At 42.1% G+C, this 19546-nt stretch overlaps 1 protein-coding gene across 1 annotated transcript in view; it reads right to left on the reverse strand.

Annotated features, from left to right (window-relative positions):
- The window catches only part of EHD4 (EH domain containing 4), a 110161-nt gene that overhangs the window by 15240 nt on the left and 75375 nt on the right, over positions 1-19546 (reverse strand). Inside the window, exons 4-5 of the mRNA XM_043988956.1 lie at positions 15321-15733; positions 427-591 (exon numbers count right to left, since the gene is read on the reverse strand). Coding sequence (XP_043844891.1) covers positions 427-591; positions 15321-15733 — 578 coding nt within the window. The remainder of the gene's footprint in view (positions 1-426; positions 592-15320; positions 15734-19546) is intronic.

Consider the following 19546-nt stretch of genomic DNA (forward strand, 5'->3'; position numbering starts at 1 on the left):
GTTGCAGGTCTGGAAGCCGATTGCTAGAATGTAAGAGCATACAACAGCTGGAGAAATACACCTCCTCCTTCTTCCCCCTCAAGAAAGACCAGCAAGGCACCAGTTCCAAGTCAAGACAAAGTGCTCTGGCAGAGCCCGAGAGGGCTGCCCGCCTGCCTTCTCTCATAACTTGGCACACAGTCACAGTGTGGACACTTCAGAAAGCTAATTTATTCTTGCTGCTTCTGCAATGCCTAAAGGGAGGGAAGGATGGTTTAAAGAAAGACTTGGTGAGTTTTTACCTTATTTGCAAGGACTCACAGGGTGCTTCATTTATCACACTTTCCTTGGCCCTAAGCCATATGAATCTCATGCACAGCAAACAGAGAGCCACCAGACACAGTCTACCTTATTTCCATGGAATTAGCCACTTTGCTTCTACTATACCTGCATCAATTTGACGTCAGGGAAATCGCCTGCTGAAATCTGGTATTCTCGCTGTAGTTGGAGATAGATTTCTGGTAACCTATTGATAAGCTCTCTCTTCTTATTCTCCTTCCCGAATACTGCCGGCATCTCCTTCTTCAGGTGGCTGATGATGTAAGCATGTACCTGAGATGAAAAGATGGAAACTGAGTTGTACTGAGCTTATAATTTTTAAAAAATGATTCTTTGTGGGGAGAGGGGGAAAGGGAAGAACAGAACTGTGATTTTATTGATGTAAGGGACTCCCACCATCAAAACAGACTGGCAACTCACCTGTAGCTTTTAATGTATAAGGTATTTTATTTTTTCCGTTACATGTAAAGATAGTTCTCAACTTTTGTTTATACAAGCTTTACAATTTCAGATTTTTCTCCTTCCCTCCCCTCCCTCCCCCCTCCCCTAGACAGCAGGTAATCTGATATAGGTTATGTCTATATATCTCTATACATTCACCTGTAGCTTTTAGTCCTAGAGAGACGCTGAGACAATTACTTGGGGCACCATGAAAGGTTAAGTGATTTGCCCATGGTCGAACACCCAGGAGGTGTCAGAAACAGGACTTAAGCCTAGGCCTTGACCCCAAGGTCAACACTCTCTCTTTTGTACCTTCTCTGCTTTCTATAAATCATCACAAACTAAGATAACCAGTTCTACTTATCTCGGAACTGTGCCTTACACCAGGTCTGCTCAAAAACTGTTTTTCAATGACAATTCTCTGGCCTTTCTTCTAGCCTACCCCTCATTTAAGATTGACCTTAAGATTACAAAACTTAATTATTTATTAGCAAGTTAGTCCTGCTGAAATATAATGATTCACTTTCTTAAAGGAGAGGGTCTAGTTTTTGATTTGAAATGACAGCTGCTGAGAACTTCATTAGAATTCCAAGGGGCTGATTGTAGTGGAATGGTATTGTGCTATAGGAAATAACAAACAGGATGATCCCAGAAAAACCTGGAAAGACTTATATGAACTGATGTATAGTGAAATGAGCAGAACTGGGAGGTCATTGTGTATAGTGACAGCAATATTGTTCGATGAGCAATTGTGAATGACTTAACTACTCTCAGTAATAGAATGATCCAAGACAATCCCAAGGGACTAATGATGAAGCATACTATCTACTTCCATAGAAAGAGCTGATAAAAAGAGCACTTGTGGATTGAACATATATAGCCTATACCAGATTGGTTTCTGTCTTCTGGAGGGGGGAGGAAAGGGAGGGAGGGAGAAAAATTTGGAACTCTAAATCTTATGAAAATGAATGTTGGGGGCAGCTAGGTGGCGCAGTGGATAGAGCACTGGCCCTGGATTCAGGAGGACCTGAGTTCAAATCCAGCCTCAGACACTTGACACTTACTAGCTGTGTGACCCTGGGCAAGTCACTTGACCCCAATTGTCTCACCAAAAAGAAAAAAAAGAAAATGAATGTTGAAAACTACTCTTGGGGCAGCTGTGTGGCACAGTGGATAGAGAACCGGCCCTGGAGTCAGGAGGACCTGAGTTCAAATCCAGCCTCAGACACTTGACACTTACTAGCTGTGTGATCCTGGGCAAGTCACTTAACCCCAATTGCCTCACCCCCCCCCCAAAAAAAAAAAGAAAAAGGAAAACTATCCTTACATGTAACTGGAAAAAATAAAATAAATGTTTGTTGCAAAAAAAAAAAAAAGAATTCCAAGGGGCCAAGAGTGAGGCAACTTGGAAGGAGGTTCTGAAGATCTTGGATGAGAGGATGGGAAGAGAGTAAGGGCAGACATCTCTCTATTCCCCAGCCTTGTCTCTTCACTGAAAGACTCCAGTCAACCCATTATTCAGTAAACATTTATTAAGCTCCTGCTATATGTGCCAAGCACTGTGGTAAGTGCTTGGGATACAGAAAGAGGAAAAAGATAGCCCCTGCCTTCAAAGAGCTCACAATCTCATGGGGAAGACAACAGACCATAGACTTCCTTTGTGGTTTTTTTTTGGGGGGGGGCATGAGGGTTAAGTGACTTGCCCAGGGTCACACAGCCAGGACCAAAGACTTTAAATGACATCGCTGTAGCTGATCAAATTATACATGACTGCCAAGGAGGAGACAGTCAGTCTCCCACTGAGGTCCCACAGACCCCCTTTCTGCTCTAGGGATGCCCCCATCTTCTTTTCAGCTCTCCTTTACCTTTCAGTCTTGTCCAGGCAGAAACAAAAGCTCAGGCTGAGGAACTGGGCTGGGGAAGAAGCCCCATAGGACCTGGCCCTTTCCTGTTCTCTCTTGGTAGCAAAGACTTTAGGAAGTATATCATATTATTATCAAATTTTTTTTTGTGGGGCTATGGGGGGTTAAGTGACTTGCCCAGGGTCACACTGCCAGTAAGTGTCAAGTGTCTGAGGCCGGATTTGAACTCAGGTCCTCCTGAATCCAGGGCCGATGCTTTATCTACTGCGCCACCTAGTTGGCCCCAGTATACCATATTATTAACCTAGAGGGTAAAGTTTGGCCCAAGGCAGGCCACCCCCAAACTTGTCTGAGGGGGTTTCTTTTTGAAATACCAGAAGAAAAACCTATATTGCAAAGTAGAGAAACTCCCTGTTGTTGGATGTTTTCAGCCAAGTTTCAGGCAGACAAATGGATGACTATTTATTCAGGGTGCTACAGAGGGGAAGTTCCTTTATTAGGAAAAAGCTGGATTTGATAATCCAGCAAGTTCTGAGACTCTGCAAGCTTTAGCAGAACACCACTTTGTCAAGTAACCATCACCCCCAAGGTTATTATTAAAGTGTGGCTCCAGGATATTCTACTGTTTGGTAAGCTATTATTGGGAGGTGTATCCATTTGTGGTTAATGTAGTTATTTGTCAAATGAGACACTATTTTTAAAGCCCTTAGCACAGTGCCTGGAAGGAACATAATAGGTGGTTAATAAATGTTTGTTCCCTACCCTGCTCCCCTTTCCAACCTGTCAATTTACCAACATGTGGTTTCAAGTGTGACACTGATTTGGCTAGTGCCACAGTAACTGAAAGAGAATTTTGTTTTAGATTTATTCAAACATTTGATAACGATCTCTTGAATATCTACTATGTGCAGTCGGTGGTGGTTGCAAGGACAAATAATCCCAATACTTGACCTTAACAGATTTAGAATCTTGTTGGGATGACACATGTACCATTAATTGTGTTACAAATGATGCAAGGCAGAATGTGGTGCCATGAGAAATAGAGACACATCTCATCCTTTGCTGATGTCCCCTCATACTGGGGCTTCCCAACTCATCAACTTTCTCTTTCCTCCTGAGCTACACATTACTCTCCCTTGGCCATACACAGGGATGGATCATACCCTGGATCTCATCATCATGCACATGTGCTTCCCACCCATATTCCATAACTCTGAAATTCTTCTATTGGGCCATACCCTCCAAACCCTTCCTCCTCTCCCTGTGTCTCACCCTTCCTAAACTTACTTTGTCCTCACTGGAACCTCCATGTCATCCTGTTTTGCCAGGTCATCCTCACCACCCCATATCCCCTCTCCTCCCTTCCCTATTGTGGTTCACTTTCCTATTTTTAGAATCCTGACTTTTTAATTGGTCAGTTTACCTTTACGCTGTTCTTCAATTTGTATTATATGAATGTAATGGAATAGTATTGTGTATGAGAGATGACTTCAAAGAACTTTGGGAAGTATGAACAGATTCAGAGTGAAATGAGCAGAACCAGGAAAACAACTTCTATAAAGGCAGCAGTAATGCAAAGGAAGAAACAAAACTTTAAAGGCCTAAGAATTCTGATGAATTCAATGGTCAACCATGGCTCCAAAGGAACTACGATGAGGCATGTTACCCATCCTTTTTGACCAGAGTGAAGGATACAAGGTGCAAAGACACACACACACACACACACACACACACACATATATATATATATATATTTGGAAATGGCCACTGTATGCATTTGTGTTGCTAGATATTACTTATTTGTTACAAGGGCCTTTTTCTTTCTCTTGGGTTTTTTTTTTTTTTTTTGGCAGGGCTATGGGGGTTAAGTGACTTGCCCAGGGTCACAAAGCTAGTGTCAAGTGTCTGAGGCCAGATTTGAACTCAGGTCCTCCTGAATCCAGGGCTGGTGCTTTATCCACTGTGCCACCTAGCTGCCCCCTCTCTTGGTATTTTAATTGGAGCGGGAGGAGGGTCAGCAATCATAAGGCCAAAAACAAAAGAAGGTTATTGTAATATTTTTTTAAATGCACAGAAGAAGAAGGCAGCTAGGTGGCACAGTGGATAAAAGCACCGGCCCTGGATTCAGATGGACCTGAGTTCAAATCCAGCCTCAGACACTTGACACTTAGTAGCTGTGTGACCTTGGGCAAGTCACTTAACCCTCATTGTCTCGCACTCCTCCCCCCCCCCAGAAAAAGCACAGAAGAAAACAGAAGGAAGCAGAGATATGCTCCCCCAACCCCTGCAAAACCTTAGACTCCTTGACTCTTAAATCCCATGACCTATTGCCCATTGGGAGCTCATCCTTTTCTAAACCCAAACACTGAATTACTTCCAGCTAAGGAAGAAGCTCCCTCACATCCTCCCCTCACATTCTCTCTCAGCAGGTACAGTAGTCTGTCTCATCAGCAGCCACAGCTATTAAAGATTCAAAACAGAAAGCTGTTGCCATAAATTCCTTGGCAGTGTCGAATGACTCCACATCGGAAAATGATGTAGTTTTATTGGTAGAAACAATAAAGAAGATATATTATCAGCTACTTTGCTGCGGGCAGCCTAAGGGCTATGGGTCCTTTGCATCTGACTTGTTGCAGTTTCCCCCTGTATGGGCGGCTGCCCCCCACCCCTCACCTGCACTCCATTAGAATGTAAGCTCAGAGAGTGGGGACAGCTTTATTTTTTATCTGTATCTAGGCCTAGTATTTAGCACACTGCCTTGCACATAGCAAGTATTTAAAAATGTGTTTTTATCCATTCAAGAGGAAGTATACCATTGTACTATCCATTTGAATGTAAAATTTAGCATAAGGCAAATGCACCCACTCGAAAACCTGTCCAAAGGGGTTTATTATTGGAGAAAACAGCTTTCTCTACTCCTGCTCACATCTTGCTGAATGCCACTGAGGGAAGTTACACAACCATGCTAAGTGGGCCCACTATAAACTTGTTATCCAATCTCACCGATAGATGCTTTTACGCTTCTCTGATTGGCTCTCTACACCACTTTAATATTGTTGTTCCCATGATATGATCAATAAGCATGAAGGCTCACTATGTACTAGGCATTGTGCTAAGCACTGAGGGTACAAAGACAAAAAAAAAAGATACATTTTCTGCATCCAAGAAACAAATTCTTTTGGGTAGCTACGATGTGTACACATATAAGTAAATAAAAGGTAATTTTGGAAAGGGAACCACCATCTTTCACAGGTTTGCAACCTCAGAGTCTTCCTTGACTCTCATTGGGGAAGGGCATTCAACACGGAAGGGGGAACAAGAGAAGAGGCACACGGGGAAGAAAGTACACTGCTGTGTTCAGGGAACAGCAAGTATTCCTGTTTGCCATCTACAGATTAGTGAAAGGCTAGACATTTAGGCTGTAGCTAGATCACGGATGGCCTTGAAGATCAGGCAAGAAGTCCAAACTGTGTTCAGTTGGCAATATAAAATTATTGAAGGTATTTGAGCAGATTTTTGGATATACTAATAGTCATCCTAATGTCTGTGCTGGGGATAAAGAAATCTAGAACAGCAGATGTGAGATCTCTACTACCCAAAATGCAGGACAAAAGGGAATACAGAAGTGCAGAGAGAAGGGCTTGGGGAAAATCCTGTGAGCAAAATACAGGAAAAGTCATTGAATACAGGAATAAGAAAACACTTTTGAACATGAAGTAATGGATGGCTGTGCCACAAAAGATCTTTTCTGGGACTCAATTCTTATGGTCACTAAGCAACAAAATGCTTACCTGTGCTAAGTGCTGAAATAATGGTCAACCAACAATCGAAGTCCTACTGGGGTGGTTAACCTGAACAAAGCAAGTAACCAGACCTTACTTGCAATTATCTCCCTGTATGGAGTTTATACACTGCAGCAAAGTAGTAATGTAGGGTTTTTGCACTATAATTAGATGACTGTGTTTGTGCCAACAGCATGGAAGAAGTAACCCCCTTTCCTGACTCTTCTGCTTTTCTATAGCTTTTCATTGTTAGGACATATTCAGAAATGTTCCCGTTCAAAGCTAAGTGAAGTGTATAGCTGGCACCTTGAACTCTATAAGAAGTAATACTCTGTACAAGTCAAATAACTAAAACAAGAGAGGATGAAAACCAGGAGAGTAATTACGGAGAAAGACAATGAGTTATAGGAAGTTGGAGAAAAATGGACTCGGACTATACTCTTGCTGGCACAATGAAAATTAATGAAGGAAGTAAATAGATACCTCCATGGGGGCTCATCACTGGTCACAGCTAGTATGTGTAGGATGCATGCACTTCATTGAGGCATTAACTTAACTGCTAAATAAAATCAACAAATATAAAAACTGTGCTTCCCAAGGGCATGGATTCTAGCTGTTTGAAGGGAGAGGAACAAAGAGTAACCAAACAGAGGGGTTTTTTTGGTAACATAATGAACTTTTGATTTATTGAATGCTGGCTTCATCCCATTCCCCTTCACACAGCCGAGGGAATGTTATTTTAGCTGCTTGACACGCCTCGACACAAAGCACCAACAATGGAAAACCAAATTTAGAAAAAAAATCAAACTTGTTAGCACTTGACAACCACTGTTTATCTTTCCTGTTTTTCTAGCTTAAGAATACACTTTTGGTAGTACTTGCTACTGTCTGTATTATTCTTTTTTGGGGGGGTGAGGCAGTTGGGGTTAAGTGACTTGCCCAGGGTCACACAGCTAGTAAGTGTTAAGTGTCTGAGGCTGGATTTGAACTCAGTTTGTAGATTTTAAGTGATTCTAAAACTTCATTTCAGCTATTAAGTTTCAAACATCTCCCAGAAGGACTGCTAAGCACAGTGGATGGTGTGCTGGCTTTGAATCAGGAAGACCTGGGTTAGAATTTTATCTCAGCTAGTTATCAGCTGTGGGACTCTAAGCACGTCACTTAAAATCTATAAGCCTCAGTTTTCCTATCCACAAAATGAGGATAATGATAGCACCTACTTCACAGGATTATTGTGAAGATCAGATGAGATAATGTTAAGTGCTCTGCAAACCTCAAAGTACTCTATAAATTGTTGAGTTGTTTTTCAGTCATGTTCAACTCTTCATGACCCCATTTGGGGTTTACTTGGTAAAGATACTGGAGTGGTTTGTCATTTCCTTCTCCAGTTCATTTTCCAGATGAGGAAACTGGGGCAAATGGGGTTAAGTGACTTGTCCAGGGTCACACAGCTACAGTAAGTATCTAAGGCCAGATTTTAACTCAGATCTTCCTGACTCCAGGCCCAATGCTCTATCCACTGCCCCCAGATAGCTGGCTAACTCTATAAATGTTAGCTATTAAATGTCTCTTCCAACAAACCTACTACAAAAGAACAAAATCAATTGGAATGAACTTCAACACCTCTTCATGTCCTTTTATATCTTTTGCTTCAGTGGATACTAGGCACCATCATGAACAAATGGCAAATAGCAAGACAAGTGAGTCAATCTATCAATAACCATTCATTAAGGGCCTACTATGGCCTAGGATGGAGCAACTAGGCAGTGCAGTGGATAGAGTAGCAGGCCTAGAGTCAGGAAGACCCCTCTTCCTGAGCTCAAATCTAGCCTTAGACATTTACTAGCTGTGTGACCCCAGGCAAGTCACTTAACCCTGTTTGCTTCAGTTTCCTCATGTTTAAAATGAGGTGGAGAAGGAAATGGCAAACCTCTTCAGTATCTTTGTCAAGAAAACCTCCAATAGAATCATGAAGAGTTGGACACAGCTAAAATGACTGAACAGAAGGAACAAATGTCCTAAGAACTATACTAGGCACCAGGGATGCAAATACAAATTTAATAATTAGTCCCTGTCCTCAAGGAGATTAAATTCTATCATATCACAGGCCTGGATACTCAAACTGGATGACCAAGAGTTGGACTCCAAACAGACAAATCACAAGTCAATAGCACTGACTTCAAAGACACATTCTTGGGGCAGCTGGGTGTTGCAGTGGATAAAGTACCACCGACCCTGGATTCAGGAGGACCTGAGTTCAAATGTGGCCTCAGACACTTGACACTGGTTGTGTGATCCTGGGCAAGTCACTTGGCCCTCATTGCCCTGATAAAAAACAAACAAAAAATTCCACTGTACCTGTCACATCCTCGGCCCTTAGAAAAAGTTTATTTAAAAAAAGACTCATTCTTATATAGATGGATATGTTTCTAGAAATTGGAAAATCTTGAATTCAGTGTGTTGTCAATAATGGCGGGGCCAGGGGGGGGAGGGGAGGGTATTAGGCATGGGTGTCCAGTGGGGGGTGGGGTGGGAAATTTGGCATATTTTGGTCCCCTGAGACTTATTCAAGGGTCGACCTTGAAGTATCCCTTGATTGGTCACCATTGTGTGGGAGGGTATGACCTCTGGAGGAGGTCCATTCTTAGGGAAAAGGGAAGAGCTTCATTAGGAAGCATTAGGCAGGCAGCAATTAGTTATACCTTTCGTGTGAGGGCATTTATCTTGGCGTTGGCCAACTTCCCTCTCAGTGCCTGGATTCCTGAGCGGCTTGACTTTTGTGGGCATCAAACTGACAAAACTCAGCCCAGGGGAATGGATGCAGGGCATTCCTCAGGACACAGAGAAGCCAGAGCAAGATACAGGAAATCAACACAAATGGATGATGGATTCTCATACCTGCTGTGTTGTTCAAGCTGCTGTTGCAGATAGTTTTTTAAACCAGCTACTACTAACTGCCTACTAGTTTGTTCTCTCTCTGTCTCTCTGTCCTATTTCTCTGTCTCTGTCTGTGTCTCTCCCTCTCTTTCCCTGTGTGTGTGTGTCTCTCTCTCTTTCCTTCTCCTTCCTTCCCTCCCTCCCTCTTTCCTCTTTCCATTAATTCCACATTCACATGGGAAAGACCCCAAGTAAGGTTTCCTACCTCACCATTGTACAAGCTTGAGTAGGATCTACCTGGACATTCAAAATCTGGCTCTCTGCACATATACTAGTTTCCATACATGTGGGCCCTAAAGCACATACATGTACATGTATACATCCACATCCGCAATGCACTCACACACACATGGACATTTTCATCAGCATATGAATATTATTTGTCCACATTTTTAAAAAATCCCACAAAGTAGCAGCCATTACACCTGGAAGAATAGCAAAAACCTGTGTGTGAAAGGTTCTTACAGTTCCCCAAAATGTCCAACTTAAAACCAGGAAGTAACTGACACAACTCAATGAGTCTGGCTCAGGGCCAGATTTATACTCCCAGAGATGACTATAATGGAAAGGCCTTGAAGACTAAGCCCATTCTATATAACTTCTAAAATACCCAACCCAGCTTTTTCTTATTTCTCTGCAGCTTTTCCTTCCTCACATGTTGACTCATTCTCGCTGTGCATAAATCCATAAACAATTGAGTTGGAACGTTTCCTATGCTATTGAAAGGTGTTTTAAAAAAAGGGTACAGGGGTCAGACAATGAACACAGCTCACCCTCTGCAGCTCACGCCTCATTTTCCTGCCAAAATATTATTCATAACTAATTAGTAAGTTCCTGTATTTAGTCTGATTTTGATTAGTAGAATTCAAGAGAAATCTACTAAGAATTCCCTACACACACAAACACACACACCTTAAACACTTCTTTTATCTTTTCCCAGAACAACTTTAAACTGTCTTTGAAAGAATAAAACCAGTGATCATGGATGTCTATGGATAAAATTGTCACCTTTAATTGACCTGTCTCATTGGTGCATGAGCTATGGAAAGACAAAAGTGGTCTTCTCAAGTGAGAGAAAGAGCTAGTTGGGAATGCAAAATGTTCTTGGGAAACAGTAGAGTAGAAACAGCACCAGATTTTGTATCAGGGAAGCTGAGTTCAAATCCTGACTCTGCCACTTATTAGCTGTGTGGTCTTAGGCAAATCACTCTACCTCTCTGGGCCTTAGTTTCTCCATCTGTAAAATGAGAGGATTGGACTAGATGATCCCTTTTAGTTCTAAAAAATTTATGACTGTATGATTCCCTTAGGATTCCCAAACAGACACTACTGAAGGGTTTTCCTTTATTTTGAAACACAGAGTTTTAAGGAAAGGTATCAACATAGCATAGGCAATTCAGCAAGAATCATATGTATTCTGACAAAATCAGAGTCGTTCATATCATAAGACTATCTCCCAATTTCCATGGTTTTAACACCAGGATGTGTGAAAACACAGATGACTGTCAAACATTTCTTTTATCCTTTTCCAGAACAACTTTAAACTATGTTTTCAAAAGAGTAAAACTGGCATGTCCAGACAAGACACTTGGCATAGTAGAGGGAGCACTAGTCTTGGATTTGAATTTTGCTTAGACAATTAACTAGCTGGGATTATTGAAAACTCTTTTTATCCTCATAATTTTAACTCCACTTTTCTCCTGTGTATCTCTATATCCTCATGTAGTTTCTTTGATGAATGTGTCTGGTAGGGGCCAAATTTAACATGTGGAGAGTTACTCACTTAAGGTGATTAGAGCCTTATGAAACACAAAGAAATGTGAATTAGAATGACTGAGACTTATTTCTGGATGTGTGATGAATTCTTGCTGATTATGAGGCTACTGACTTCAGTTACTGACCTGTCACCATGATGAACAGCTGTATACTCTATTTCAACTCAGACCCTGGAACTCTCAGTCTCTGCAAATTATCCTCTGTGCCTCCCCCTGCTCCCTTCTCTAAATATATTTTATTGAAACAGCTTGTATTCTGAAGGAATAAAGACTTTTATGGAATACATTGAATGCATGATTAATATAAAAAGCAAGGAAGCAATTAGAGTACTATCTCAGAGGCTTGATCTATAGTGCATGTACATGTAAATGTTTGGAAAAGGCTTCTTGTTTAATATTTCAAAGTGTACATGTGAAACAGAGAAATTGAATCAGGAGGGACATAAAGACTGACCTACCAAAAAAAAAAAGAAAGCAGGTTTCTATAAAACATAAATAATCTAAGGAGAATAGTTCAGGTGCTTCATACATTTAAGCAAAGGAAAGCTTCCCTAGCTAGAATCTCGTATTACAGGTAACATACGTGCAAAGGGATCCAGTGTGGTGTGGTGGAATGCACACTGGATTTGGCATCCAAGGATTTTAATGGAAAATTCCAGCTCCAACACTTAATGCTTTGTATGAACTTGGACAAATCTCCCGACCTCCCCAGCCTCAGTTTCCTCATCTGTAAAAATGAGAGGGTTCGACTAGATGATGTTGAAGGTCTTTTCCAACTCTAACCTATTATCTTCTGCCATCAGTTATCTTCAAAAGATTGTATAATTCAGACCCTTGCTTCTTATATACTTCCCCACAAAGAAAAGAACCTTTTCTGTGACCCTTGCTACTGTCCACTTCTCTCTTCCTACAACTATCCCATCATCTCCCTAGTTAGTATATACTAATCTTCACTCTATTTATGGTGTAAATGTTTTTACATTATAGAACAGAACACACTAGACAATGTTCTTAAGGAAAAGAAATCTCAACTTTCCTCCTTTAAATGTCTGGGTCTTTTTCGGGAAGGCTGCTCCTCCTTCTAACGACCCAAGGATCTTCTGTAATTTACAGTGCTAGGATACATATGTTTGTAGCAGAGATTGACCCCTTAGCTAGGAGTCCCTGCACTAGCTCCAAAAGAGGGCTTAACATCTCAGGGAAGGTGCTAAAAATTTAATCACTTAGAACTTGGGGAACAGAAGGCTGAATTTGGAGTGAGGGGAAACTGGGTTCAAATCTTGTTTCTGCCACTTATTACCTATATGACTGTGGGCAGGTTATCTAACCTGTCTGGGCCTCAGTTTCTTAATCTGTGACATAATGGATAGAAAACCTCTGCTGCCACTTCCAGCTCTGGTGGGAGGATCCTATGAGTTTTTCAGTGATTTTGCTTCTCAGTTTCCAGTACACTATACTCATCTGCATACATCCAGGAGAAGGTAAGCTCCCTGAGGGCAGTTTCATGTCAGTCTTTGTCTCTCTGGCACTCATAAAAGCTATTTATTTTTCTGTGGGGCAATGAGGGTTAAGTGACTTATCCAGGGTCACACAGCTAGTGTCAAGTGTCCAAGGCCGGATTTGAACTCAGGTCCTCCTCAATCCAGGGCCAGTGCATTATCCACTGTGCCACCTAGCTGTCTGCCCCATAAAAGTTTTTTACACATGAAGTAGGCAGATGTTAACTATGTGTTTACTGATCTAAAGTAATTTTTATTTCTGTTCCCTATTTGTAAGATTGAATGCAAGTACAACTCAAACCCCCTTTCTTAGAAAGTTACAAAGTAAAATACTTCCATCACCTGCTCGAAATCCTATCAGCCCACGGTCACCGGACTGTTATGTTCACACGGTACTTTGTGGCTTTCCTATTGGATAGGTAGTTATTATCATACTCATTTAATGAACAAAGAAATGGCTTCAGCAAACAGGGAGAAAAAGTGACTTTACAGGTGCAATGCAGGACCTGGATTCAGGAAGATCTGATTTGAAGTCTTGCCTCAGACACCTACTAGTTGTGTGACCCTACATGAGTAATGTAACCTCTGCCTGCCTTAGTTTCCACAACTGTAAAAGGGGGATAATGATAACTGTCACCTCTCAGAACTGCTGTGAGGAGAACTGAGATGATATTTTTACAGTGCTTTGCAAACCTTAAAGGGCTATAGAAAAGCTGGCTGTTATCACCATTACTAATTGTTACTATTACTGTTTTAATATTACATAGCTAATGAGTGACAGAACTAATACTAGATCCTGGCTCTTCTGAATTCTTTTCCAGGGCTCTCTTCACTATACTAAGCTGGCTCCTATCATGAATGTTAAATAATAAGTTTGAAAGTTTCTGGAACCTGAAAAGGAGGTGACATGGTTTTACACCCACTCCAATAGGCCAGTCCATAAAAGTAGGCTTGTTATGGTACCTGCAGGTTGGCAGGCTACCACCTCGCTGGATCATTTGGGGTAAGGGAAGACAATACATGCAGAGAATTCAAGAGAATGGACTGAATTCATTACATCATTTTTTTTTTTGGTGGAGCAATGAGGGTTAAGTGACTTGCCCAGGGTCACACAGCTAGTAAGTGTCAAGTGTCTGAGACCAGATTTGAACTCAGGTTCTCCTGAATCCAAGGTTGGTGCTTTATCCATTGCACCACCTAGCTGCCCCCTCCAAATTCATTACAAGGGAAGACGTTTTCTCTAAGAGCAATCATAGATTTGGAAAGAAAGCAACTTGTACTGGAATGAGAAACATTTGTTAAAAAAGGAAAGGTAACCAGGAGAGTACTCACCCAATTACTCGATAGTTGTACATTAGCTGAAAGATATGGGTGGGGGCAGCTAGGTGGTGCAGTAGATAAAGCACCGGCCCTGGATTCAGGAGGACCTGAGTTCAAATCTGTCCTCAGACACTTGACACTTACTAACTGTGTGACCTTGGGCAAGTCACTTAACCCTCACTGCCCCAAAAGAAAAAAAAAAGAAAAATATGAAATGCATGTCTTTTAGGCAGAAGTTGATAAATAGACAGATGGGGCAGAGGAACCAAAAGAGTTATTTTTATTGACAAAAGAAAGGTGTGGCTATGAAAGCCTGCTGGCATTAATACAAAGTCAGCCCAGATTAGAAACAGAAATGGAGGAGCTTGCGAAAGGTCGTAGTGTTCCCCGGGGGGGCTGAGGGGAAGGGGCATGGTATCCAAAGGAAAGTGATGATCAGATCCAGAATGGTGACTGACTAGGCACCCAAGGTCAGCAGGAGATCCTGCTATGATGTGGGAAAAGGAGGGAGAACTGACTCACTCTCTCCAGAACACAATAAGGGACAGGCAACGGCATTCTCTTCCTAACAAAAACACCGATGATCTAGATTTAGAGGAGGGAAAGGTTAGTTCCACTGTTCTCATCCCTTGGGATCTGAAGGGATGGGAACAATGGGAAGAACAGTGGACCAGGAGTCAGAAGATCGGAGTCCTGGCCACATCACTGTTAATGAACTAAGCTGTGTGACCCTGGGCATGGTCTCTTGTCTATAAAATGATTACATCAGATGATTTCTAAGGTCTCTTCCAGTTTTATGATGCTAGAGGGAAAAAAATGCTTGACTAGGGCAAGTAATGTAACCTGTCTGAGACATATCTGTCAAATGAAAGGGTTAGGCTACCACTCCAAGATCCCCTCCAACTCTAAAATTCTGCCCAAACACTTTTTCTATATTTTTTCTCTTGCAGGGCTTATTTCCTTTCCCTCCACAGAATATCTTTAATGGATTTCTTTTTCTCAGGTGGCCTGAGTGGGAAAGCCTTGAACTAACCATCTCCAGAATGCCAGGGATAAGATATAATAATTTCCACAGGGTCATGGTCTGTTTAATGATCTCCCCTAAATCTTCACTCCATGGGCCTGTAAACTTTGATGATAACTAAATGGTGACCACCCATTACTCTTTCCCTGTCAGCAAAGCCATAGGAACCACTCAAAGGGAGCTACTTTAGTATGACTACAGGACCTTCCTGATTTCTGGCGGTCATTAGAATTTTGTTGAAAATCTCCATGTCATGATTTCTCAGCTTCCCTGGGAAAGAGAGCCCTCCCGTTTTGGAGAAGGGGAAAAGGAAACAATTCAGAGGAGAAAAGGCTAATTCCAAAGGCTATCTGTTGGGTTACCTTGGCCAGCCTTGCTCTCTTGATGAGGTCATTGAGTTTGCGCACAGCTGCCTTTTGAGGAAGGCTTTGGATATCTCTGAAGAGATCCTGTGCTTCCACCTCAAAGAGTCTTCGGTTGTCAGTATTCTGAAGGGGCTGGGCCCAGAAGGAGCCAATATAGACTCGGAGCACTTCCGGAGTGTTGATCACCTTCCCCAGAGACCACATGAGCGCACCATAGACTCTCATAAGCTGCTGAGTGTCTACTTGGTCAGCCTTGTTCAGCACAACACGGATCTTATCATCCTGGCCTCGGAAGGCTTTGATGGCTTCTGAGAATTCATCAGAGATATCAAGTTTGTGAGCATCAAAGAGAAGGATGATTCTGTCAACCCGCTCTGCAAACCACTGGAGGACTTGGCAGAAGTCATAACCTTTAAAAAGAAAAGAAAAAAAAAAGAAATGTAAGGAAAAACGTGTCAGTGTAGAGTCCTGAAGAATACTTTTTAAAAAAAAAAAAAACCAGAGTGGTTTAAGTATAAACCCATACCTGAATATTCTTCCCAAAGACCTTTTCTCACTTTAGCCCAAGGGAAAAGTCCAGCCTCAAAAGGAGGCAATGTCTTACACTGTTTCAGAACCATTCAAAACTGAGATGACCTAGCAATGGGCCCACGGAAACAGTCAAGTTCTTGTTGGATAACTTGGGAGATCTTATATAGGAAGAAATTTGGCTTAAAAAGGGTTATTAGATCTAGAGTTTTTAAAAGTGATTTTTAAAAATGTACGTTTTGCCAAATGACAGACCATGAGTCAAATGTTCCCAGCGCTATCAATGTCTTGGTTCTCTGAAAGACTCATTAGGCACAGGTTCTGAGCCAAATGACTAAGTGGTAGGATGTGAACTGGCAGCTATGAGAGAAGGAAATGACACCAAAGAGAAAACAAGGCAAAAAGCATTGGAGACAGGAGCAAGAGATTTCTCATCTGTGCTAGGCGGTGATCAGTAATTGTAACAACAGGAGAAACTTGTTCTTTTGATCATTTGAGTTGTAGAGTTTTAAGGAAGGTGGAAGATTATCCTTTTGATATACAAGGCTCTTGATACATTGTTTTCTCTAATTATGCCTCACAACTTGTGAGGTAAAATGTTGTCCTTCACCTTCCAAATGATTGTTAAAGCACCAGCTTTGTAAAATCTTGATTTGCATTTGCTCTTCTAGTGCACACTTCTCCCCCACTCTCAATCTCTTCCTGCTTCTTTCTAATGTTCCCTAAGTCACTTGGCCAAGTAAATGCCAGTATCGGGCTACATAGTAGCTCCTCCTACCAGAGTTATCTTGTATTTACTTACTATTTTATAGCTACTTAATGTCAACATGTTCTCCATTCGCCCCAACAGATTGCAAGCTTCTTGATAGCAGGGATCTGTTCCTTTTTTGTCTGTGTATCCTCAGTGCTTAGTGCATAGCAGACAATACAATCTTGAGACACTGATACTGATGAGAACCCAAGAAAAATAAAATACAAAGAAAAGGAAAACTACAACCCATTTCTCTTATGCCTGATTAGCGTCTGAATTGCAGAATGTTTGAACTGTAAGGAGCCTTCAAGATCTTCTAGTCTGATAACCCCATAATGTTACAGAAGAGACTCACATCACCCAGCAGAGGCCAAACTAGAACCCGGATGTCCTGACTCCCAGGCCCATATTTCAGCCACTTTTCCATAAGACCTTTCTTGGCTTACCTGGGTCTTCTGGGGGGTTTAAAGATGAGGGTCAAATTCATTTTCATAGCTAGGTGCTCCCAATTTAGAATTGAGAAAAAGTAATTACGAGTTAAAGGAGGGGGCTACACTGTGCTAAACCAGGACTTTAACTCAAGATTTTAATTCCTAGTTTTAAATTCAGTAGATGAGAACAAGCATCTCCCAAGTTAACAGCAAGTCCCACTGTCATCTGAGACCTATTTCTGCACCAGGAAGCATCAGCTCCGCAGATATTTTATCCTTAGATAAAAGAATGAACGAGCTATTGTTTGTACACAAAGATGACACGCCAGCCCCCTACCCTGATTAGGGCAGGCAGACTGGAATTCTCTTTCCAATAGTTGTGACAGATTTGCACAGATGGATTTCTTTTACCTGGTTTCCATAGTGACCAATGAGGCACAATTAGAGGAAATCGTTACTTCTCTCTTGGAAGACAGTTATAAACTACAGGTCATTCGGAGGGTGGCTGGTTTAAGCTGAGGTATCCTCTGTGACCCTATCAGAAAGTAGAGCTAATTTTCTAGGAATCCAAAACCTTGACCTCATTAGTGGGATGAGCAAGCCAGACACAGACACTCAGATAATAGCTAATCAAAATCATGTCAACTGCACTGTAGAAAATATTAAAACTTTTTGTTTGTTTTTGGTTAGGCAATTGGGGTTAAGTGACTTGCCCAGGGTCACACAGCTAGTAAGTGTCAAGTATCTGATACTGGATTTGAACTCAGGTCCACCTGACTCCAGGGTTGGTGCTGTATCCACTGTACCACCTAGCCGCCTCATTGCTCACATTTGAAAACCAGATCAACATCCCCAAACCAATCTCCTCCTTTGTAAAGTTCCTTTGAGATCCAATTCTAACAGTCTAAGTTCAGGCACTCCCTAGCTTCTTAAAGTCAATCAATTAACACGCATTTATCAAGCACCTACTACCAGGATTGCTATGTATGTGCTAGGAGCTGGGGAGACACATATAAAGAATGAAACAATCTTTACTTGCAAAGACTTTAATGGGGGCAGTCCCAAGCAAATATAAAGCATATGCAGTATAACAAAAAGTTTAAAACAATATAAACATATACAAAGTCATTAAGTACAAGGCAGTTGGATGGGGAGGGCCTCAGCAGAAGATGATGCTTCAGCTGTGTCTTCAAGGGAGAGAGGGATTTTATGAGGCAGAAGAAAGAAGGGAATACCTTCCAAGCATGGGGCTGGCCAAAACAAAGGTCTGGAGACTCATAATGATAGCTAACATTTATATAGCACTCTCTATGTGCTAAGCCCTTTACAATCATTAGCTCCTTTGATCCTTTCAACCCTGCCAAGTAGGTGCTATTATTACCCTCATTTTATAGTTGAGGAAACTGAGGCAGGCAGAGGTTAAATGAGTTGCCCAGGGTCACAGATAAGGAAGTATCTGAAACTAGATATGAACTCAGTCCTCTTGACTGCAGGCCCAGTGTTCCATCCACTTCAACACCAGCGGTATTGTGTTCAAGGGTCAGCTGGGCTGGATCTCAGCGTTCTGGAGGAGCAGTTGTGCAATGAGGCTGGAAAGGAAGGCTGGGATGGGTTGGGGAGTTTTTTTTGTTTTGTTTTTTTGGTGAGGCAATTGGGGTTAAGTGACTTGCCCAGGGTCACACAGCTAGTAAGTGTTAAGTGTCTGAGGCTGGATTTGAACTCAGGTCCTCCTGAATCCAGGGCTGGTGCTTTATCCACTGTACCACCTAGCTGCCCCCTTGCTGGGGAGTTTTAAAGAAGAAACAGAGGCATTTATGTCCTCTTTCTGAGGCAATAGGAAGCCACAGGAGTGGAGTGAGCAGAGGAGTCACAGTCAGATCTCTGCTTTGGAAAAATTACTTTGACAGCGGCTTGTAGAACAGAAGGAGCAATGAGGAGGCTGATGCAATGAGTTAGGCAAGAGGTTACATAGGCTTTTACTAAAGCAGCAGCTGTATGAAGGCAGACTGCAAGGTTTTGGCAATTGACTGGATATGTAAGGGGAAGGGAGAGTGATGCGTAAAGGATAATGTCACAGTTATGAACCGGAGAGATTGGGATTATGGTGGTGACTGAGAGAAAGGAGGAAGTTTGGAAGAGGGGAGGGTTTGGGAAAATAGAGAGAGAAAAGAGAGAGTGAGAAGAGAAGAGAGAGAGTGGAGAGAAGAAGGGGGAGGGAGGGAGGGAGGGAGGAAAGAGAAAGAGAGAGGAGAGAGAAAAGAGGAGAGAGGGAGACAGAGACAGAGAGAGGGGGGACCTTGGACAGAACCTTAGGGATCACCCACAATTGGGGGAAGATGGTGTGGGTGATGAGCCAGCAAAGGAGCCTGGGGAGGAGAGGACAGTGTTAGGAAAGAGTGTATTCAAGAAGTCTTATGCACACGGCCTGAGCTATAGGACCTAGGTTTGGCTCCTGCAAAAGCCTCAGAAGGTAAAAAACATGGATGGATGGAAGAAAAGAAGGAAGGGAGGGA

Source organism: Dromiciops gliroides, chromosome 2 (assembly GCF_019393635.1).
Source record: "Dromiciops gliroides isolate mDroGli1 chromosome 2, mDroGli1.pri, whole genome shotgun sequence".
Lineage (NCBI taxonomy): Eukaryota > Metazoa > Chordata > Mammalia > Microbiotheria > Microbiotheriidae > Dromiciops > Dromiciops gliroides.